The sequence below is a fragment of the Lagenorhynchus albirostris genome, chromosome 4 (genome assembly GCF_949774975.1).
Source record: "Lagenorhynchus albirostris chromosome 4, mLagAlb1.1, whole genome shotgun sequence".
In the NCBI taxonomy this organism is placed as follows: Eukaryota; Metazoa; Chordata; class Mammalia; order Artiodactyla; family Delphinidae; genus Lagenorhynchus; species Lagenorhynchus albirostris.
Genome location: NC_083098.1, coordinates 20,494,670 through 20,518,852, shown reverse-complemented (window position 1 = coordinate 20,518,852; position 24,183 = coordinate 20,494,670). Strand labels below are relative to the sequence as shown.

General features: G+C 39.1%; 1 protein-coding gene across 4 annotated transcripts in view; it reads left to right on the top strand.

The window, feature by feature from the left end:
• MANBA (mannosidase beta) overlaps positions 1 to 24,183 on the top strand; it is a 111,206-nt gene that overhangs the window by 78,404 nt on the left and 8,619 nt on the right. For 3 of the 4 annotated variants that reach the window (XM_060147643.1, XM_060147647.1, XM_060147645.1), the window contains 2 exons: positions 1,672 to 1,836; positions 18,325 to 18,469. In XM_060147643.1, coding sequence (XP_060003626.1) covers positions 1,672 to 1,836; positions 18,325 to 18,469 — 310 coding nt within the window. The remainder of the gene's footprint in view (positions 1 to 1,671; positions 1,837 to 18,324; positions 18,470 to 24,183) is intronic. The other variant, XM_060147644.1, reaches the window with a different exon arrangement.

Here is a 24,183-nt window from a genome sequence, read left to right as displayed (position 1 = left end):
CTTTTTAATTCCTCTGGTAACATTGTTATAGCTGAAATTTACAAGAATTTCAAACCATAGCTATCAGAAGGTAGAAAGCTTCCCACATAACAGATCAGCTTTATGATTATGGGATACATTCAAATTATTAGCAGCCACAGGGCTGACTGGCCAGGAGATGTGTTTCAGATTTTGAAAAGGAAGAAGCGTGGAAAGAAGGGAAGACTATTGCTAAAGGTTTGCGCATCTCAAATGTGTACAAGATGACTGTAAATACTACACCTCTGTTTCAAATAAATAATAGAAGTAATTGGTGTTCTCTAAACTGTCTGGTGGTAACATTTTCGAAAACTAAATACAATTTGGAAAAACTACCACATTAAATATGGCTAATGTATGTTGCTTATATTTTGGTATAAATCAATTCCTAAAGAATAACTTTTTCCTTTTAAGGTGATTGGTCTGTGCATTGCATGATTACTGAGAATTCTAAGTCATATTTTATGAACAGGGATTATTAAGCTTCCTAATTTTCATGGTTTTTTGAGGGTGGAGTGGAATATGTTTTTTCAAAGTGTCTGTGTAACTTGGCTTAAAACTCTGATATTTTCAGATGTAGCCAGCAATTGTCTTATATCTTTGTCAAATGCTAACAGTTCATTAAATCATAGGGCCTAGAAGCCAGAATTATTGCTTTTTTTTTCTCCTGTAGAAGGTACACTACTAACCTGTGTGGTGTTTGTGTTTATTTATTTATTTATTTTTGTTTTTTACTTGACCTGATGATAGCTTCTCAAAGGAAAAGAAAGATTCTGTAAGTTAAAAAAAAAAAGATTTATTATTAGGGGAAAGAAGTATCATTGTTTGGTTTGTATCTTCAACTATATCAAAATTAAACATGTGTATATATCAAATATATTTAGTAATCACTGAGAAGCAAATGAGCAAGTGCTAAGCATTTACCATTTTACTAGTGATATTTTATTACTGTTAAAGAACTGACAGTTTTAAAAGAATGTTGATTTCAGTTCATTATTCAGTTTTGACAGTTTATTTACTTCGATAAAATGACCTTTTAAAATGCACATAACAAATATTTAAAAAAACAAGAAAAATGGTTTTTTTAAAAAAAATTATTTATTTATATTTGGCTGCGTTGGATCCTCACTGTGCACGGGCTTTCTCTAGTTGCGGTGAGGGGGGATTCCTCTTCATTTCGGTGCGCGGGCTTCCCATTGCGGTGGCGTCTCTTGTTGCGGAGCACAGGCTCTAGGCACGTGGGCTTCAATAGTTGTGGCTCGCAGGCTCTAGAGCGCAGGCTCAGTAGCTGTGGTGCATGGGCTTAGTTGTTCCACAGCATGTGGGATCTTCCCGGACCAGGGCTCGAACCTGTGTGCCCTGCATTGGCAGGTGGATTCTTAACCACTGTGCCACCAGGGAAGCCCCAAGAAAAATGTTTTGATGAGACAAGACTTTTGATGGCAATACCAAAATGTAACTTTCTAGGTTTGAATAAGGCCTAGTCTTTCACTAATAACAAGTATGATGGCAAAAACGTGTGTGAAATTAGAGTCACAACAAACCTCGAGCTCTTTTCCAGTGTGTAGTACTTTTCAAGTTTGTTAGGAGTATGGAGAAAAGTAGTTTCACTCCTGACTTCCCAATCTGAACCTCTTATTCTTTACTTGAAAGGTTTCATCTAAAGAGGACTGGTCTTATGAAAGCAAATTTGCACGTCATAGACAACATTTCACAGATGGTAACTATAAAATGCTTCACCAGGCTGAGCTTCATTTCAAACTCCCCCAAAGTGCAGATCAATTACGCAAGTTCAAAGACACTATTTATCTTACTCAGGTAAGCCATTTTTATTCTGGGCTTCAACAGCTACCTGCAGTTAACATAAAGAGATCCTGTAGATTTTATAAGCCTTTTGTGGTGAAAAATATTCAGGTTTTCATTTTGCCGATTACAAAAAATTATCTGCTTCAGAATGGGTATTTGATGACATATAGAACTTGAAATAGTTAATTTTTGGCATTTGTCTCTCTTACAAGAACAGCTCACAAACTTCTACAACAAATTGTGCATTAAAATCTTCCCTAGCTCAAGATTACTATCAAGGTTCAGTAATTAAGTCAGTAGTATTTGCCAAGGAAAAAATGGGACAATGGAACACAATAGAGTCCAGAAACAGACTCATGTATGATATAGTCACCTGATTTATGGTCACAATGCCACTGCAATCCTTGTGGGAAAAGATAGTCTTATCAATAAACAGTACTGTATCAAGTGGGTATCTTTATGGGAAATGAATGAACTGTGACTCCATATACAAAAATTAATTTGATTAGTGATCGCACACTCAATTGGGAAAGGTAATACAGTAAAGTTTATAGGAGAAAACATAGGAGAATAGCTTCATGACCTTGGCATACACAGACGATTTCTTAAACAGAACATAAAAAATACAGACTATGAAAGGAAATAATGATAAATTGGACTTCATTAAAATTATGGACTTTTGTATATCAAAGGCACCATTAAGAGAGAGAAAATGCAAGCCACAGATTGGGGAACAATATTTGTAGTACATATGTCTGACAAAAGATTTGTATTTAGAATAAAGAACTTCTATAAAGCAATAAGAAAAAAGACAGATAACCTGTTAAAAAATGGACAAAAACCTTGAACAGGCACTTCATCAGAGAAGATAACCAGATGGTCAGGAAGTATATGCAAATATGCTCAATTTCATTCTTAATCCAGGAAATGCAAATTAGCCATGCCAGGATACTCCTACACACTATGTACACAATGTAATTTTAGCAGAATGGCTAAAATTAGGAAGATTGACAATACCAATTATTGGTGAGGAGGTGGGACAGCTGGGACTTTTAGACATTGTTAGTAGGAGTGGAAATTTGTTTAAACAGTTTGGAAAATCTTATGGCAGTTTCTACCCAAGTTAAACATTTGCTTTCTTCATGAATCAGCATTTCTACTCTTAGCTAGGTACCCAAGAAAAAGGACTGCATACGTCTGCCAACAGACATCTAAAATAATGTTCATTGCAGCTTTACTCATAATAGCCCCAAACTGGAAACAACCTAAATGTTCTTTAACAGAAGAATTTACAAACAAATTGTGGAATATTTATACAATGGAATACTCCACAACAATAAAAAAGAATGAACTACTGCTATCAGCTTCAGCCTTGATGAATACTGTAGACATTAGGTTGAGCAAAAGAAACATTGTAGTTTCACTATAGACAAAATGAATCCAGATGATATAGAACAAGTTAATGGTAACCACTCTTGTGGAGGAAGATGGTGCATTCTGATTAGGAAAGGGTACAAGGAAACTCTGGCCTGCTAAAAAAGTTTTGTATCTTGATCTGGGTACTGGTTACATGGGTGTATACATATGTTAAAATTCACTGAGTTGTATACTTAAGATCTGTTCATATTGTGTACCTTAGTAGATTATTTTTAAGCAGCTCTACTGAGATATAATTGACATGCCATAAAATTCACTTGTTTTAAGTGTACAATCAAGTGATTTTTAGTATATTTATTGAGTCATGCGACCATCACCATAATACAACTTTCGAACATTTCTGACACTCCAAAAAGATCCCTCTTGCCCATTTTTTAAAAATAAATTTATTTATTTATTTATTAATGTTTAAATTTTTGGCTGCATTGGGTCTTCGTTGCTGCGCATGGGCTTTCTCTAGTTGCGGCGAGCAGGGGCTACTCTTCATTGCAGTGCACAGGCTTCTCATTGCGGTGGCTTCTCTTGTTGCGGAGCACGGGCTCTAGGCAGATGGGCTTTATTAGTTGTGGCACACAGGATCTGTAGTTGTGGTGCACAGGCTCAGTAGTTGTGGCGCACGGGCTTAGTTTCTCTGCGGCATGTGGGATCTTCCCGGACCAGGGTTCGAGCCTGTGTCCCCTGCATTGGCAGGCGGATTCTTAACCACTGCGCCACCAGGGAAGTCCCCCCTCTTGCCCATCTGTAATCACTCTCCTTTCTCACTTTCAGTCCCAGGCAAACATTAATTTGCTTTCTGTTTCTATAGATTTTACTTGTCTCAACATTTCATATAACTGGAATCATATAATATGTGATCTTTGGCATGTGGCTTCTTTCACCAAGCATAATGATTTTGAAGTTCTTCCATGTTATAGCCATATATCTGTGCTTCATTTCTCTTTCTTGCTAAGTAATATTCTGTTGTGTGGATATATTATGTTTTACTTATCTATTCATCAGTTGGACATTTGGATTATTTCCAATTTTTGACTATTATGAATAACGCTGCTATGAATATTTGCATACACATCTTTGTACCTATATTTTCATTCCTCTTGAGTAGAAATATGAGTGAAATTGCTGAGCTATATGATAAATTTATGTTTAACTTTTAAAGAAAATATTGACCTGAATCTTGGATAATATTTTTATCTTAATGTTTACAATTTATATTTTTTTTCAGACATGACCAATTTATTGAGAAAATTCAAATTTCAGTTTGGCGAAGTATAACCAGGGGCAGAGTTTGGGATAATCATTTCATTGGCGGCAACTACATTTTCTAGAGCTAATTGGCCATGGGGTAGTATCTGAAGGATAGAAAACAAAACTTGAAAAAATAATTTTTCATTGGTGGCAACTACATTTTCTAGAGCTAATTGGCCATGGGGTAGTATCTGAAGGAAAGAAAACAAAACTTAAAAAAATAATTTAAATTATTGGGTGGGTGATAAACATACATATTTGCAGAGGAAACCAAACACAAACAACCAGCTTACACAACTGAGGCATGAGAAATGCTGTTGCTAGTAGAAACCCTTTATTCCATTTAGTTTGACAGACATTAAACACCTGATTTGTTCCAGACAGTGGGCTAGCTGCCAGGGTTGAGGTGGAAGCACAAAAATCACCAAGACGTCATCCCTGTCCTTAAGAAGTTTACAACAGCACCTGTAAAAATGAGGGCTACTGGTGAAATGACAAAAAACTGCTCAAAAAACCTGGAGGGAGGAGAGTTTACCTTTACGTCTCAGTAGAGGTTGAGGTCGGGACCCTCTTAAATTAGGTGGTGTGGGTGAGGCCGGGGGTAGCATGCCTCCGAGTAAAGAAAACTGGTGTCTAAGCATGTCTTGGCAACAGGAAATAGTCTAGTTCCTCCACAGCCTTCAGTGTGTGAGAGGGGAAGGGATATTCAAAGGTATTTAGTTTTATTTGAATCCCTCTCATCATTAGAACACTATAAGAGGTTGACAAGGAAGTGAAAAATGATTAAAAAAACCCACACATCCAAGTTTGAAGAGGCACAGACATAGACGGGAAATACCATTTCATAGTTTTAGTGTAAACTCAACTGCTTGTGTATATCCATTTAGTAGCTTAAGTAAAACCATCAAAAGGGGAAAAAACTCCACTGGCAGCACCACGGTTCATCATGGCAGAACATGGTCTCTCCTGTTAGACTATAAAGCTAGCTTTGGCTACTGCCAATGGTGGATGTAAGGGCACAATGGAAATTAAGTTCACTTTTAGTTTACAAACTAAAGTCTGTAAACATTTCCACCTTAACTGCACGTAGATGACAAAGAAGGCTTGGAAGAGAGAATTTGGGGAGAGAGATGAAGTCTTTGTAGGCTAACTGAACTAAAAATGACTTGGGATGCTGTATCTCCTATTTAAAAAATACAGGATGAGCAAGTCTGAATAATAGTTTGCTATGTGTATAACATACACCTCAAAAAAGAATTCTAACACAACATACTACTAAGCAAACATCACATTTCTGCTTTTGCAATTTACACAAATTGCCTGAATTTTAATACTTTAGGGAACCTTTACAAACACAACATACAACAAATTGTAATATTATGCATCACCCTTAACTTCAGAAAGTTTGGCTTGTATTATTTTATCTCAAAGGAAAACTAATGTTTATAATGTCATTTCCTGTGGAATTAATTCATCACCCATTTTAAAAACTAATGTTTAGAAAAGAAGCTTCCCTGTAAGGTAAATTGGAATGCAAACACCTGCCAGGCTTTGATGAAATAAAAATAAACAACTTATATGACCAGCACCTCATAAAACCAAAATCTCCTTTTGAAGTACAAAGTTCAGTTCTTCTTGCCCTCTTAGTAAACGCTAATCCGAACCCTCCCCGATCTAGGAACTGTTCTGGTTTGTTATGTCGTCACATACATACAGTATTTTTTAACATTAAGAAATTCTTGACATGGTACCATAAATAAATAGGTAGTTTTTAAAACCAAAGTGACTCAGAGTACTAGAACAGATATAATAGCACACTAAAATGGTTTAAAAGGAAAATTAAAAAAAAAATCTATCATGGTCTTATTAGTTCAAATTAAAAATCAAAGATGAAGTATCATTTCAGACCCATATACATCAAGATGCCAGTTCTTATAAAAATGTACTTTAGTTGTAAATGCTAGATATGTAAAAATAAAACAAAATATTTTAATATATAGGGAAACCAGTAACTTTTGCCATTAAAATTTAAGTTCTTTTAATGTTTTTAATATTAGAGTTGGGGAAAATTCATTAAAGTTAAATGAAATTAATATAAAATTATTTTTATATTTTTATTATATTTCATGAACCTGTGAATACACACACATTAAGACTATTTGAGAACCACTGCTTGCTTGTGTGATATTTTTGCTAAACTTGTTTCAAGTTCTGAGAGAGAAGGTAAGAGCCTATTCCCAATCATATGATCTGCAGTAATGTGTTAAACATCACATTTTAATTTTTGCATCTTAGCTTCTGAGAATGTACCAGTTTTTATACAAACTCACGCTCACTCTCATCAGTTTTCTCCTGTATGAAAACACAAAACCCTGGATGGAAGTTGAAACAGAAAACTGTCAGCCAAAAGACTCTTTTTTTGGAAGGTGATAAACTGATGAGAATTTAAAATTTTCAACTATAATATTATCAATTCAGGAAGTTTTTCCTTTGTAATATGTAATTTATAAACTTACCTCATAGAATACAAGTTTAAGGATTCTGTTGATATCTGTTCCTTTTAAAGTGTTGCAGTTCATCCTTATTAGTTTTTTGTAGCCACTATTCTATAAAAGTGTCTCAGTTTTGATACATGAAATAGGATGATCCTTATTTGCACACACGTGTGCATGTGTGAACCTTTTCAGCTGTTGTTTTTCATGCTGGCTTTTCTCCTCCCGGCTGTTCGTTTTATTACCGTTACTTTTTTTTTTTTTTTTTGCGGTACGCGGGCCTCTCACTGTTGTGGCCTCTCCCGTTGCGGAACACAGGCTCCGGACGCGCAGGCTCAGCGGCCATGGCTCACGGGCCCAGCCGCTCCGCGGCATGTGGGATCTTCCCGGACCGGGGCACGAACCCGTGTCCCCTGCATCAGCAGGCGGACTCTCAACCACTGCGCCACCAGGGAAGCCCTACCATTACTTTATTCTACTTCCCCAAACCGCATTCAAAGAACTAACAGAAATAATTGTTGTTTCTGAACTCATGAGCATCAGAGGTACACAGTCAGGAGCTGGTGTAGAAGTGGGATTATTTATTGGCGGTTTTTGTTGGTGACGCCTTTTGTCTGATCCTTTAAGCATGAGCGTCCTATCAGGCATTGGCTGGGAATTGGACTTGTCCTTGTTGATTCTACCTTGGGACTTCTTGATATACTAGATGGGATCTGAGATGAAAGAAATCAGAATTATGATTTCTTTTGTTGCTTGTTTTCCGTGTTGGACTTTCCTGACTGAGTACAGACAGGAAATGTTAGGGTAACAAGTTTTCTTCCCCTTACTACTTTGATATTAGAACAATCATCTTTCACCTGTGTATAAGAAGTAAAACCTTTCTTTGGTCCATTTTCTCTGTTCCCACTCCCAGCCCCTGATCTTGTTCTCATAATCTGTCATACTGTTCTGAAGAACTTGCCTGTGTGCCACTTTCTAAGACATTCTGTTAAGCAATTTATTTTGTGTGCAACTTTCAGAAAAATCTTGGCAGAGAAAGCTGTGCAGTAAGTTTCTTTACATTTAGATCCTTCCCTAGCTTCTCTTTATCTTACAACCACAAAGGTATCACTTAGGCTCTTACCTCTTTAATTCTTCTAATATTCCAAAATAATCTTGCCCCACCTTTCATTCTCCTACTTTAACCTGTTGTATTGTATTCCAAATAACCTACATACCTAGGCACACTCTTTTTTTTTTTTTTTACTTCTTTATTGGAGTATAATTGCTTTACAATGGTGTGTTAGTTTCTGCTTTATAACAAAGTGAATCAGTTATACATATACCTATGTTCCCATATCCCCTCCCTCTTGTGTCTCCCTCCCTCCCACCCTCCCTATCCCACCCCTCCAGGCGGTCACAAAGCACCGAGCTGATCTCCCTGTGCTATGCGGCTGCTTCCCACTAGCTATCTACCTTACGTTTGGTAGTGTATATCCTCTCTCTCGCTTTGTCACAGCTTACCCTTCCCCCTCCCCATATCCTCAAGTCCATTCTCTAGTAGGTCTGTAGGCACAGTCTCTTAAGCTGTGTCACAAAGACCTCGCTGCTTAGTTTGAGGACTGTCTACACTAACAAATCTGTTGCCAGCGTCCTAGAGAGGAAGCTGGGCTATGGACAGTCGTTACTAACCCCTTAGCTTATAGCCCCCTCTAGTGCTTTCATTTATTCTTCACATATTTGTTGAGCATGTAATGAGGGCTAGAAGTTTGGGATGTCCTTGAGAGACTCAGAGTCTTTAGGGATCCATTTTATCTACCCATGTTGCAAGTTACTTGATCATAAGAACTAAGAAAAAAAAAGCAGGCTATGCTGTAGGCTCAGGTGTTGATGACACCTGCTACCCTGGAACAGTGTCTTGTTTGGTAAACAGCACTGAGATGTGATGGGGATCCAGGCCATGCTGAGCTTGTAAGTTGGGGGTAGGGTGGGTAAAGGAGGGGAATGAAGGTAAGATTAGTAACATCGTATATTATACACTAGTGTATTATGTTTATATGCATCACGTAATTTAACAGTCAAGCAGACAATTAGCATTCTTTGCGTGTCTACTCAGACACCCGGCCCTGGGGCAGGAAGGTGCCTTGTATACCTTCTCATGTAATCTAACATCTCTAGACATCTCTGTTACTGTTTCCATTTTAGACATGAGGAAACAGAGGCTCAGAAAGGTTAAGTATTTTTCCCAAGTTCTCAGGGCAATGAACGGAGCAGGTTTCTGCTTTTAAAACTATAATATTAAATCTCTTCGCAATTGAGATAAGGGAAATTCTATAACTACTGAGGTGGTTGGTTGAATTATAACATCCATTTTTAACAGTTAAGTAAAGAAGACTTCAGAAATTTGGCACAATAGAGAATATGAACAAAGCCAAAAGTTAATTCTTCGAAAAGATCAACAAAATTGAAAAACATTTAGCTAGCTTGGCCAAGAAAATAAGAGAGGAGACTCAATTTACTAAATCAGGAATGAAAGAGGGAACATTACTATTGACCTTACAGAAATAAAAAGGGTGATAAGGGAATACTGTAAACAATTCTGTGACAAGTGATATATCCTAAATGAAATGAACAAATTCCTAGAAAGACACAAACTATGAAACCTGACTCAAGAAGAAATAGACAATATGAATAGACCTTTAACAACTAAAGAGATTGAGTTAGTAATTCAAAAACTTCCCTCAAAGATGGCTTCACTAGTGAATTCTAAAAAACATTTAAGGAAGAATTAACACAACCCTTCACAAACTCTTCAAAAAAATAGAAAACGTAAAATCACTTCTTAACTCATTCTGTGAAGGCATTGTTATCCTGATACTAAAACTGGACAAAGACATATCAAGAAAAGTACACTACAGACCAATATCCCTTATGAATATAGAAGGAAGTCTTCAGTGAAATAATAGGAAGGAAGGAAGTCTTCAGTGAAATAATAATCCAAATCCAGCAGCATATAAAAAGGTTTATATATCACAGTCAAGTGGGATTTATCTCAGGAATGCAGGGCTGGTTCAACATATGAATGTCAATCAATGTAATACACCATATTAATAGAATAAAGGAAAAACAACTACATGATAATCTCAATAGATGAAGAAAAATCACTAGCCCAAATCCAACACCCTTTCATGATAAGAAAATTCAACAAACTAGGAATAGAAAGGAGCTTCCTTGACCTGAAAAAGAGCATCTGTGAAGAACCCATAGCTAATATCATATTTAATAGTGAAAGAAAGAGAGCTTTCCCCCTAAGATCAGGAACAAGACAAGGATGCCTGCTCTTGTCACTTCTATTCAGCATTGTACTGGAGATTCTAGTCAGCACAATTAGGCAAGAAAATGAAATAAAAGGCATCCAGATTGGAAAGAAAGAAGTAAAGCGATATCTGCTGATGAATGATCTTATATATAGAAAACCATAAAAAATCTACCTAAAAACCTATTAGAACTAAGAATTTAGCAACTTTGCTAAAGCCCTATTGTTATAGGATCAATATACAAATATCAGTTGTATGTTAAGCAATAAAAAGTTTGAAAATGAACTTAAGTGAACAATAATATCAGAAAGTATATAATACTTTGGAACATATTTAAACTAAAGAGACATAAGGCTTGCACACTGAAAACTACAAAACATTACTGATGGAAATTAAGGAAATGGAAAGACATTCTGTGTTCATGGATTGGAAGACTTAATATTGTGTCAGATCGCAGATAGCAGAACTCCCCAAATTGATCTACAGATTCAGCACAGCTCCTATCAAAATTCCAACTACTGTCTTTGGAGAAATGGGCAAAGTGATCCTAAAATTTATATAGAAATGCAAGGCACTAAGAATAGTCAAAACAATCTTGAAAAAGAAGAACAAGTTTAAAACACTTCCTGCTTTTAAAACTTACTACAAAGCTATAGTAATCAAGGCAGTGTGGTACTGGCATAAGGACAGACATACAGATTGATTAAAAAGACTTGAGAGTCCAGAAATAAACACATACATCTATGGTCAATTGATTTTCTACAAGGGTGCCAAGACAATAAAATGGAGAAAGAATAGTGTTTTGAACAAATGGTGCTAGAATAACTGAATGTACACATGTCGGAGAATGAATTTGGACCTCTACCTTACACCGTATACAAAAATTAAAATGGATTAAAGATCCAAATGTGTGAAGCTCTTAGAAGAAAACATAGGTGTAAACCTTTGTGAAGTTTGATTAGGTAACAGTTTCTTAGATATGACACCAAAGCACAAGCAACCGAAGAAAAAAATAAATTGGACTTCATCACAATTAAAAACTTTTGTGTGTCAAAGGACACTATCACAAAAGTGAAAAGATAATCCACAGGATGGGAGAAAAAATTTGTGAGTCATATGTCTAATAAGGATCTAATGTCCAGAATATATTAAGAACTCTTACAACTCAATAATGAAGACAACCTAATTTACAAATGGGCAGAAGATTTGAAGAGACATTTCTCCAAAGAAAATGACCAATAGGTACATGAAAAGATGCACATTATTAGTCACTAGGGAAATGCAAATCAAAACCACATGAGATACCATTCATGTCCACTAGGATATATAGAATTAAAAAAAAAAAAGAAAATAACAAGTATTGGTAAGTGTATTGGTCAGGATTCTCCAGAGAAGCAGAACCAATATGATATATGTAGACATATAAAAGAGGAAAGTTGTTACAGGAATTGGCTCAAATGATTACAGAGGCCGAGAAATCCTACAGTCTGCCATCTGCAAGAAGGAGAACCAGGAAAGCCGGTGGTATAATTCAGTTTGAGTCTTGAGGCCTGAGAACTGAGGGGCCATTGGTGTAAGTCCCAGAGTTCCAGGGCCCAAGAACCAGGAGCTCCAGTGTCGGAGGGTAAAAGAAGCTGTGTCCCAGCTCAAGAAGAGAGAGAGAATTCACCCTTCCTCCCCTTTTGTTTGATTCAGGCCATCAACCAACTTGATGATGCTCACACACTGGTGAGGACGGACCTTCTTTACTCAGTCTACTGAATCACCAAAAACATCCCCACAGACATACCCAGAAATAGTGTTTACCAGCCGTGTAGGCATCCCTTAACCCAGTCAAGTTCACACATAAAGTTAACCGTCACAGTAAGGATGTGGAGAAGTTAGAAACCTCAGATGTTGCTGGTGGGAATGTAAAATGGTACAGCTACTGTGGAAAAGTTTGTCAGTTTCTTAAAAAGTTAAACAGTTACCATAGGACACAGAAATTCTACTCTTAGGTATATATCCAAGAAAATTGAAAACATGTTCACACAAAAAGTTGTGTATAAATGTTCATAATAGCCAAAAAGTTAAAACAATCCAAATGTTTATCAGCCAATAAGTGGATAAACAAAATGTGGCATATCCATACAATGAAATGTATTCAGCAGAATAAAAAGGTTTGAAATACTGGTACATAATGCAACATGGGCGAACCTTGAAAACTTTAGGCTAACTGAAGGAAGCCAGTCACAAAAGGCTATACATTGTATTATTCCACTTATGTGAAATGTCCAGAATAGGCAAATCTGTAGAGACAATGTAGATGAGTGGCTTCCAGAAGCAGAGGAGAGAGAAGAATGAGCAGGGACAGACGAATCAGTTCAGATTTTAGAGGGTGATGATGAAAACATTCTGGAATGAGGTAGTGGTGAGAGTTGCACAACCTGTGACTACACTAAAAACCAATGAATTATAAATTGTAAAGGAGTGAATTGTATAGTATGAATTATAGCCAGTTAAAAAATGGCTTTATTGGAAGGTTCTTATTGTCAGGATAATGTTAAGTAAATAAAGTATATAAATACCATCGTATCAGGAGAACTTATCACATGGCTTCTCCTAGTTCCAAGGGTAGAGGGTGTGCTTCTGAGCATGTAGCCCAGCTACAACTGTATCACTCTGGAGGAAGGGGAGAATGGGTTTTTGTAGACAGCAACCTTCATCACAGTGGCAGAGCTAGAATTGGAACCTAGGTCTTGGTGTCCTGGTCCAATTTCTTTTTCCCATACCATGTTTCTCTAAGGGGACTGATTTCATAAGTGTAATCAAGCAAGCTGCTGAAAACAGGCATATTTTGGAACTAAAATTAGATTTGTCTGCTAACAGTGGGACTGAGTAACCTAGGAAATGACTAAGCATTTATCCTTCTCATATATAAAGATTGCTTTCTTTAGGAAAAGATGCATGAATCTATAAATACAGGTACAGTTTTTAAAGGGAAAGAGGCAGTTGCAGAGATTTTTTTTTTTCCCCAGGGAAGTAGGACTGTACATTTTCCCTTTAAGATGGATAGTGGGCTTCTGCATTTTTAGGAACAGAGGTGTCATTCATTAGCCCTAACTAGCACCCACTGGTTTGGATAAACCCAGATCCATGTTATAGGCATGGCACCATCTGCCTGTGGAGGGTACTGCGTGGTGCACGTGCCAGAACCTGGAGCACTGAAGAGCCTTGGTTATCACTTTCACACTGAATTCAGGTGTGATAGGCTACTAGTTAGAGCTTGCCTAGTGCACTTTTCCTTTAATTCCTAGCAAGGCTTAGGAGTCCTGCTTGCCTTAAAATTTTTTTAAGTTTAAAAGGATTGCTAATGTTTACCTATTAAACCAGAAAAGGCAAATTTCAGCTAGGAGGGCTTCCCTAGTGGCGCAGTGCTTGAGAATCCGCCTGCCGATGCAGGGGACGCGGGTTCGTGCCCCGGTCCGGGAGGATCCCACATGCCGCGGAGCGGCTAGGCCCGTGAGCCATGGCCGCTGAGCCTGTGCGTCCGGAGCCTGTGCTCCGCAACGGGAGAGGCCGCAGCAGTGAGAGGCCCGCGTACCACCAAAAAAAAAAAAAAAAAAAAAAAATTGCAGCTGGGAAATTGTTAGAATAGATATACGGAAATAAATATTTTAAATATTTTTTGCAGGTAGTTCTGAGAATTGAAATAGTTCAGGGACTGAAAACTCAAATGTTTGTAGGGACCAGGCGGGTAATTTAAATGGATGAGAGTCTGAATATTGGGGATTGTGGCAAAATGGAGCATACAGGCCCTGACTTAAGACATTAAACGACAACAAGAAGAATCAAAAAGCACCCGCTCTGTGAGCCAATTAAAACCTGCGTGGGGCTGAGTTCTGCCTGGAGGCTAGCAGTTTATGGCAGCCTCTTGACTGGAACCTAATATAGCAACATGCAACAAGGACTTTAAAATGTGTCATATATTATTATCAAAAGAGACAACAGAAGAGGCAAAGAAATTAATTTGGACATAAAATGTTCTTTGCTCTTGTATTTAAAGAAAAAATCTGCAAACCATTCAAATGCCGAAAAATTATTGGAGAATGATTCATCAAACTATGGTATAACTGTGGAACCATTTAGAGCACAGAGATATATAGAAAATGCCAGGGCATCACATGGAAATGTACACATGTGAAAATTAAGTCAGAGTAGAATACAAAATTATAAACGTCTATGAGTTACAGTATATGTTAACAAAGATCAGGCAGGAATTTGGAGCGTTGTAAAAAATTTGCCACTCATCAGACGTTTTCCCCCTGAAAAGAAGCTTAAATTCACCGTGAAGAAAATGCAGGTCACCTCTACCAAGCCCATCAGTAAAATATCTAATTGTCCTTTGGATTAGATCCAACTGAGCACAAGCATGACTGTTTCAATAGATATGGCTTTGTCCTAGAAGTTTTTATTTTTGCCTGAAAGAGATGACTTAATTTCCTACTCTGGTATACACTGATGTTTCGTTCCCCACCTCAAAATTCCGATTTGTACTTTTCTCCTGTTCACCCTGTTTTATAAATCTGGATCCAAGGAAACAGATTCCAGTCCCAAACTTCTTGAGTGACGCCCCTCCCTCCATTCTACTCGTGGGTCCACGCTGAACCAACCAATAGCAGAATATTGCAGGTCCTTTGGCTTCCTTGGTGTATCAGGAATGGCCCAGGCTTTGGAGATACTTCAGATCCTGGAAGTTCCAGAATTGTTGGCCGACACCCAAAGTGGAGTGTCCATGGTGGTCACCATTTGATGCCCGTGCTTGGCCTGTCAGGGCTGGGCTAGCACCTCTGGAGTGTCTGGTGATCAGAATACCTCTCCCCGTGTGTTCCTTATTGGTGTGATGAGGGCTTCCTCATCTTCTCCTCCTGTGATCCCTTTACACACCGTCCATAAAGCCTTAGCCGATTTTTCAGGAATCTCAGGATGAGAACAGAGACTTGTTGTTCAGTGCCTCGGGTGTGTGTGCTGCAGGGTAGGGACTGTGGCTGGCTTGATTTTGTGCCCATGGGCCAATTTTAGCTTGGTTGGTGGGGACGTTATTTGGGGGCTGAGGTGATTTAAATAAGTTCAGATATTATCAAATTTTAAAAACAAAGGTTACTTCCCATGCTGATGTGAGGTTAAATCTCTAATGGGCATGCGTTGATAATTGGCGCTACCCTCAGATCTGTTTCTACTAAGATTTCAATCGGCTGCTTTATGTTCACTGAACTTTCTAGAAATCGCTCCACAACACTGATTTTGTACAATAACTCGACAAACATGTGAACGCTTAATCAAGGGACTTGATCTCTCTATGCCTAGGTATCCAGGCCTAGAAGTTGATAAATCTCTTTTTTCTTTAGTTCAGACGAGATTGGTGTTTTTAGAAGGAACTTGTTAGAGATCCTGAGTCTAATTGTTACTCACCCGGGTCCTTGGACTCTTAATCCATAGAAATTGATAAGAGGCCAGAGGAGAACTTCAGGCAAGACTTTATCAGGACTTGTGCTGCAGCATGAGGGAGCGAAAACAAGTAACAGGTGCCGTTGGTTCCCTGGCTCCTTAAAGGGGGTGAGGCTGGAGGTGGACTGCTGGCTTGGCTGGGAGGTGTAGTTTAGGTGGTCTGCGCGCCCCTTGGTGGTGCTGCGTGCAGGAATCACGCGCAGTACCCTGCTTTTGCTTCTGACACCTCAGAAATGGCAGTTGGTTTGTGGCCTTTTTGTATCTTATTGTTCATAATTTGCTCCCACTGTGCGTGTGTGCAGTTGGTTTTAGTCCTGTATAGTTTCGTTGCGTTCTGTTGCTTGAGGAGACGTTTGTCCAGGTGCAAGCACTCTGGTAAGGGGTCCCAGGTCCCAGCCTATCTCATAACTGCAGATTAACTTGACTGTTAAAGATCATAGATCTTAGGCCTATTTTTCGTATTTCACTCCTTGACTTAGTGCTAGACTAATATATTCAGAGAGTATCCTGTGGTCATTTTGAGCTTGGCACCCTTGCCACTCTGTTCGTGAGATTCTTACTTTCTTTAGAGTGTTATCTGCCTGTTATCACGGCTGTGCTCCCAGTGGCCTGGTTCCTGAATGGAAAGGGCATTTCTTTACCTGCTCACAGCTAACATCATCTCTTGCCTAGAAGATTATAATAGATTTCTAAATGGTCTCCCCGAATGCCCTCTAGTCCCCTGACTCCTTTCAGTGGTCAGAGGCGCCTGTTGCAAATGCAAGTCTGGTCACTTCACCCTTTAGCTTAAAAGCTTCCTGTGACTTCCAGTTGCCTTTAGGATACATCCCAAACCTTCCCAGGTCTGGCCTCTACATCCCCACCAGCCTTGCTGCCATTGCTCCCGGCTTTCTGAGTTCAGGCTGCCTTGGCCTTCTTTCAGTTCTTTGCTGTGCATTCTCCTTTCACCACATGTGTCCTCTCTGGCTGCAGCGTTCTGCCCTCTCTCTTTTTCTCTTTCCTGTACTTCGAGGCCAATCTCCCTCGTCAGCTAGACCCATTTCCCCTCCTATCCAGGCTCCTAACATCACACACCTCTCTTTCTTAGCCCTCATTACTGTTTAAAGTTTCCATATATTTGTGTGATTCTTTGGTTAAGGCCTGTCTTCTACACAAGCCAATATGCTCCACAAGGGTGGGCTGTCTCTTTTTTGCTGGGGGTGGGGCTTACCATTACCAGCATGCAACACATACTGTAAGTGTTTATTAAATTTTTATTGAACGGCCGTGATTTCTTCTCGCTTTGCCCTTCTGGAGTTTGACAGCTGTGCCTCATGTAAGTTGTAACTTCATCTGCGACTTCCTCACTAGCCAGCTCTCCTCGATCTAAAGGTCTCGCTTCATTGGAGCTTTTCTAGTGTTTTAGGAAGGCATCTGAACCTGGTCTTCTAGTGGCCATATATGCATCCCTCTTTTTCCTCCTCTGTGAAAATCCAGACCCTACTCTAAGGCCGTCCTTTCCTCTGACTGGGGAATCCTTGCAGCTCTGTCTCTCCAGGTTCTCCTTGGTAATTAAGTAATTAAGGGTCTTGCATGAAGTTTTTTCATGCCTCTTAAATAAGAACTAAATTTACTTGTCTCTTTGTTGCAGTTTACCATCTGTTCTGCTATAACGAAGGAATTGCATTCATAAGAAGTTTTACATTATCAAAAGGCATCATATAAAAAACAATTGCTTGACTAGAAGAAAGGGGTTAGGGATTTGACAGTATCAGAGTCATAATATAGTTCTTTTTCTATAGAATTTTTTTCTAATAAACTATTTTCTTAATAGCCACGAAAGTGTTAGTAAAACCCATCACTGCCCAAAACTTAGTGTTTGACTGCATATAGCATTTGCTCTGGAATCACAGTCTTTGTTTTCCATCATTGCCTCCACTATCGTTGGCAAAGAACCTTTTACACCATCCTGTTTCCACGATTACCTGATTACCCATTGTTAAGCCCAATACCAAGCTTCTCCCCAAACCCAGCTGCTATAGACAACAGCTTCTCATATTAAGGGGTTGGTTCCAGATCTAGTATAATGATGGTATATATAATGGTAGTGAAATTCCCAAATTTATTCAAGCCTATAATTTTCTCAGATCTAGACAGCCTACCTCAAGCAAAAACACCTGTGTTTTTTTTAAAATCTTGCAATGGACTGAGCTTCTTTTTTTGAATAATCGTTTTTTTAAGGTTGAAGTGTAGTTGATTTACAATGTTGTAAGTTTCTGGTGTACAGCAACATGATTCAGTTATACATATATATATATTCTTTCTCATATTTTCCATTATGGTTTATTACAAGATAGAGAATATAGTTCCCTGTGCTATACAGTAGGGCCTTGTTGTTTATTCTATATATAGTAGTTTGCATCTGCTAGTCCCAAACTCCCAGTTCAACCCGCCCCCTGCCCCTTGGCAACCACAAGTCTGTTCTCTATATGTGAGTCTGTTTCTGTTTTGCAAATAAGTTCATTTGAAAAACACCTGTGTTGTAATGTTTTCCCCTGAATCAGGTGATGCAGGCCCAGTGTGTCAAAACAGAAACTGAATTCTACCGCCGCAGTCGCAGCGAGATAGTGCACGGAGAAGGGCACACCATGGGGGCGCTTTATTGGCAGTTGAATGACATCTGGCAGGCTCCTTCCTGGTCTTCTCTAGGTAAGTGTTTCAGTGTTCTTTGTGTGAGTGAGAGAAAGCCATACCTGTGGGGAGAGGCACTGAGAGAGCACAGAGCTGGAAGGGTCAGATGAACCCAAGCAGGACTCCAGGGAGAGGAGGCTGTCCAGCCGCTGGTCTCGGAGCTGCGGCCTCCTCTCCCACCTTCACAGTCTTTCCAGGAGCCTTAGAGGCAACCTCACTACGAGTTCTGAGCTGTGCAGTCGCAAAAGCAGGCGAAGGAAGGGAAAGATTCATGCATGAAGATCTCAGCCATGTGTCTTCTGATTGTTGCTTAGAATTTTGAATTTACTTAAGAGGACTTTCCAGGGCAAAAGGAGATTGACATAAGCACCCCTTCTTCTGTTTAGGAGAATCCAACCACAGGAAAGTTTGGCCCAGCTGAGTGTTAAAATGTCCCTTTCCTGACTCCCCTTCAAGTCCCTCAGGTCATCTTTCTTTTGCCCTGTTGACCTCTTGGGGGAAAGGGAATTGAATGAGAAATCCAAGTAAGAAGGGTTATCAGGTGAACCTGTCTGTTCAACGAGGAACAGGTGAGATGGCTGACATGGTACTTGCAGTTTGAATTATTTCATCTATTTTGGTGCATTAAAAAGAATTAAGGTGTAATAATGAATGCTGGCCTTCACTAAGAGGTGATTTGAAGCCAAGTTCAGTTAATGATATGAACAAAAGTTTTGGGTCAAAAATGAGGCAAGGCCGTAAAGTAAGAAGGCCATTTTGCTGGGTGAGGCTCTTAACCAAGCTGAGAATGCAGAGCACAGAGTTCCTTCCCCACGTGCTTTGAATAAGTGCTCATCAGCTCTGCAGGGAACTGCAGTCTTGATCAGGTTTCCCTGATCAAACTCTTTATCGACACCAACCAGAGAAAAGGGTATTTAATGAGAGTCAGGGGGTAGATGCTAGGGGAGTAGCCTTTCTGGGACGCTTAAACCGGAGAAAGAGATGTTGTTCAGAGACACTTGGAGCCTGACCCTGCTTCCTGTCTGCGGATGCGGCGGTGGTCTTCTGAAGCCGAGTTCGGTTCAAGAAATGGGAGAGCCCAGGCTTTGTAACTCTTCCCTTAAATGACCCTACGTTCTTCGGAAAGGATTTCAGAGTGTGATGGCAGAGTAAGAATCTGTCTGCCTTCTAAACTCTGGGAGGACAGTGCATTCGAGGAGAGGGTCACCACCTCCTGGGGGTGTCACCGTTTAGGAACTAAGGTATGTATCACTGAGACCTTTTGCTTCAACTGCTGTTCTCTTGAATGTCTTTTGTTTGTGGCCTTGATTGCCGCAACCACGCATTTGAAGTCTTTCTCCTGTAATGGATGCCACACGTGAGAGTGCGTAAGTTCTCTCAGGTCCAAGCCATTTTCCATTTATCAGAAAACTTTCCAAATATAAGTTCTAGTTCATTTCATAGATCTAATTGGAAAGCCCTCTCCACCCTTCCCCTCTCATTGTTATTTATTTATTTTTGTTTTTGCGGTACGCGGGCCTCTCACTGTTGGGGCCTCTCCCGTTGCGGAGCACAGGCTCCGGACACGCAGGCTCAGCGGCCATGGCTCACGGGCCCAGCCGCTCTGCAGCATGTGGGATCCTCCCGGACCCGGGCACGAACCCGCGTGCCCTGCATCGGCAGGCGGACTCTCAACCACTGCGCCACCAGGGAAGCCCTCTCATTGTTATTTTTAAGGGGAAATACTAAGAGTTGGAATTGAAGTGCTGGAGAGTTGAACTTTTGCAAAACCTAAAGAAATTAGTTCTAGCTGAACCTCAAAACCGTGTTCCTTCATCTCAACAGCTTGCACGGGTGAATTCTAGAAGTGCTCCCCCATTCTCTCTTCCCCTCTCTCCCACCCGCTTTCCCTCATCTTACTCTCTCACCCCCTGCTCTCTCTGTCTCTCCCTCTCACTGCATACCTTTCTCTGAAGCTGTCTGGTGATGCAGTGTTTTGTGGAGAAGGATCTTCTTTCTGAAATAGAGGCATGTTGAAATGTTTTTTGGTTTGTGGGTTTAGCATACTAGAGATGCCAACAGGGCACCGGATTCTGCAGGTTCTTGATACCTCCTAATTGTATTTGAGGAATTGTCATTAATCGTCATGCGTTTGGGTGTTCCCCTCCAGTCTGCACTTACCAGCCATATTTGTGATTGTGGTTGCTTTGTTTCACTGAGAGGATTTTGTGCCTATGGGAAAAGGAGACTTTGAGTTCTAAGTAAGTTTATTTTTTTAAAAAAATATTTAATTTAATTTATTATTTATTTTTATTGAGGTATAGTTGATCTACAATATTAGTTTCAGGTGTACAATATAGTGATTCAAAATTTTATAGATTATACTCCATTGAAAGTTATTATAGAATATTGGCTATATTCCCTGTGCTCTACAGTATAGCCTTGTAGCTTATTTATTTTATACATAGTCCTTTGTACTTCTTAATCTGCTGTCCCTATGTTGCACTTTGCTCCTTCCCTCTCCCCATGAGTAACCAATAGTTCTCTATATCTGTGAGTCTGTTTCTGTTCTGTTATATTCATCCATTTGTTTCATTTTTTAGACTACACATATAAATGATAACATATAGAGTATTTGTCTTTCTCTGTCTGACTTATTTCACTAAGCATAATACCCCCCAAGTCCATCCATGTGTTGCAAATGGCAAAATTTCATACTTTTATGGGCAATTAATATTCCATTGCATATATATATAAATATATATATATACCACATCTTCTTTATCCATTCATCTGTTGATTGACACTTAGGTTGCTTCCACATCTTTGCTCTTGTAAATAATGCTGCAGTGAACATTGGGGTGCATGTATCTTTTCGAATTAGTGTTTTTATTTTCTTTGGATATATACCCAGGAGTGGAATTGCCAGGTCTTATAGTTCTATTTTTAGTTTCTTTTTTGAGGCACCTCCATCCTGTTTTCTAGAGTGGCCGCATCAATTTACATTACCACCAACACTGTAGGAGGGTTCCCTTTTTCTCCACATCCTTGCCAACAGTTACTCTTTGTGGTTGTTTTGAATATAGTCATTCTGACAGATGTGAGGTGATACCTCATTGTGGTTTTGATTTGCATCCCTGATGATCAACAACATTGAGTATATTTTCATATGCCTGTTGGTCATCTGTATGTCTTATTTCGAAAAATGTCTATTCAGGTTTCCTCCCCATTTTTTTTTTTTTGCGGTACGCAGGCCTCTCACTGTTGTGGCCTCTCCCATTGCAGAGCACAGGCTCCGGACGCGCAGGCCCAGCGGCCATGGCTTACAGGCCCAGCCGCTTCGCGGCATGTGGGATCTTCCTGGACTGGGGCACGAACTCGTGTCTCCTGCATCGGCAGGTGGACTCTCAACCACTGTGCCACCAGGACACATTTTTTGATTGGGTTGTTTGTTTTTTCTGTATTGAGTTGTATGAACTGTTTATATATTTTTGTATATTAACCTCTTATCGGTTGTATCATTTGCAAATATTTTCTCCCAATCAGTAGGCTGTCTTTTCATTGTGTTTATGGTTTCTTTTGCTGTGCAGAAGCTTTTAAGATTAATTAGATCCATTTGTTTATTTTTGCTTTTCTTTTGCCTGAGGAGACAGAGCCAAAAAAATATCGCTACAATTTATGTCAGAGTATTTTGCCTATGTTTTCCTCTAGGGATTTTATGGTTTCTGGTCTTACATTTAGGTCCTTAATCCAGTTTGAGTTTATTTTTGTAACTGGTGTGAGAAAATGTTCTAATTTCATTCTTTTACATGTAGCTGTCCAGTTTTCCCAGTACCATTCATTGAAGAGTGTGTCTTTTCTCCACTGTATATTCTTGCCTCCTTTGTTGTAGCGTAATTGACCATAAGTGTGTGGGTTTATTTCTGGGCTCACTATTCTGTTCTATTGATATATGTGTCTGTTTTTGTGTCAGTACCATACTGTTTTGATGGCTAGCTTTGTAGTACAGTCTGAAGTCTGGGCACATGATACCTATAGCACTATTCTTTCTCAAGATTGTTTTCACTATTTGGGGTCTTTTGTGTTTCCATACAAATTTTAGAATTATTTGTTCTAGTTCTGTGAAATATGCCATTAGTATTTTGATATGGATTGCACTGAATCTGTAGATTGCCTTGAGTAGTATGGTCATTCTAACAATGTTAGTCCTATCTATGAACACAGTATCTGTTTCCGTTTGTTTGTGTTGTCTCCAGTTTCTTTCATCAGTGTCTTATAGTTTTCCATGTACAGGTATTTTCCCTCCTTAGTTAGACTTATTCCTAGGTATCTTATTCTTTTTGATGTGATGGTAAATGGGATTGTATATTTAATTCCTCTCTTATAGTTTGTTGTTAGTGTATAGAAATGCAACACATTTCTGTATATTAATTCTGTACCCTTTGACTTTACCAAATTCATTGATGAGCTATAGTAATTTTGGTGCTGTCTTTAGGATTTTCTTTCTTTTTTTTTTTCATGTAATGCCTGAAACATTTATATTAACATATTTCCATACAAATAACCCAAAGAAAGTTTAGTAGTAGTTGTTTGTTTGTTTGTTTTTTTATACTGCAGGAGGATTTTCTAAGTATAGTATCATGTCATCTGCCAACAGTGACAGTTTTCCTTCTTCCTTTCCAATTTGTATTCTTTTTATTTCGTTTTTTTTGTCTGATTGCTGTGGTTACGACTTCCAATACTATGTTGAATAAAACTGGGAGAGTGGACATCTTTGCCTTGTTCCTGATCTTAAAGGAAGTGCTTTCAGCTTTTCACTGTTGAGTATGATGTGAGCTGTGAGCTTATCATATATGGCCTTTATTATGTTGAGGTATGTTCCCTCCATACCCATCCATTTATGGTAAAACATAAATGGATGTTGAATTTTGTCAAAAGCTATTTCTGCATTCATTGAGATGATCATATGGTTTTTGCCTGGTTTTGGAATCAGGTTGATGCTGGCTACATGGAATGAGTTCAGAAGCTTCCTTACTCTTCCATTTTCTGGAAAAGTTTGAGGAGGATTGGTATTAATTTTTCTTTGAATGTTTAGTAGAATTTATCAGTGAAGCCATCTGGTCCTGGACTTTTGTTTTTCGGGAGGTTTTTTTGTTAATTTTTTTAAAAAATTATTTATTTATTTTTGGCTGTGCACGGGCTTTCTCAAGTTGCGGCGAGTGGGAGCTACTTTTTGTTGAGGTGTGTAGGGTTCTCATTACAGTGGCTTCTCTTGTGGAGCATGGGCTCTAGGTGCACGGGCTTCAGTAGTTGTGGCACGCGGGTTCAGTAGTTGTGGCTCACGAGCTCTAGGGCGCAGGCTCAGTAGTTGTGGCCCATGGGCTTAGTTGCTTCACGGCATGTGGATCTTCCTGGACCAGGGCTCGAACCTGTGTCCCCTGCTTTGGCAGGTGGATTCTTAACCACTGCACTACCAGGGAAGCCCTTTTGGGAGGTATTTGATTACTGATTCAGTCTCCTTACTAGTAATTGGTCTGAAATAAAAAACAAGATTTTTTATTTCTTCATGATTCAGTCTTGGAAGGTTATATGTTTCTAGGAATTTATCCATTTCTTCTAGCTTGTCCAATTTGTTGGTGTGTAGTTGTTCATGGTAGTCTTTTATGATTCTTTGTACTTCTTTGGTATTAGTTGTATTGTCTCTTGTTTCGTTTTTTATTTTATTGATTTGAGCCTCTCTCTTTCTTTTGTGG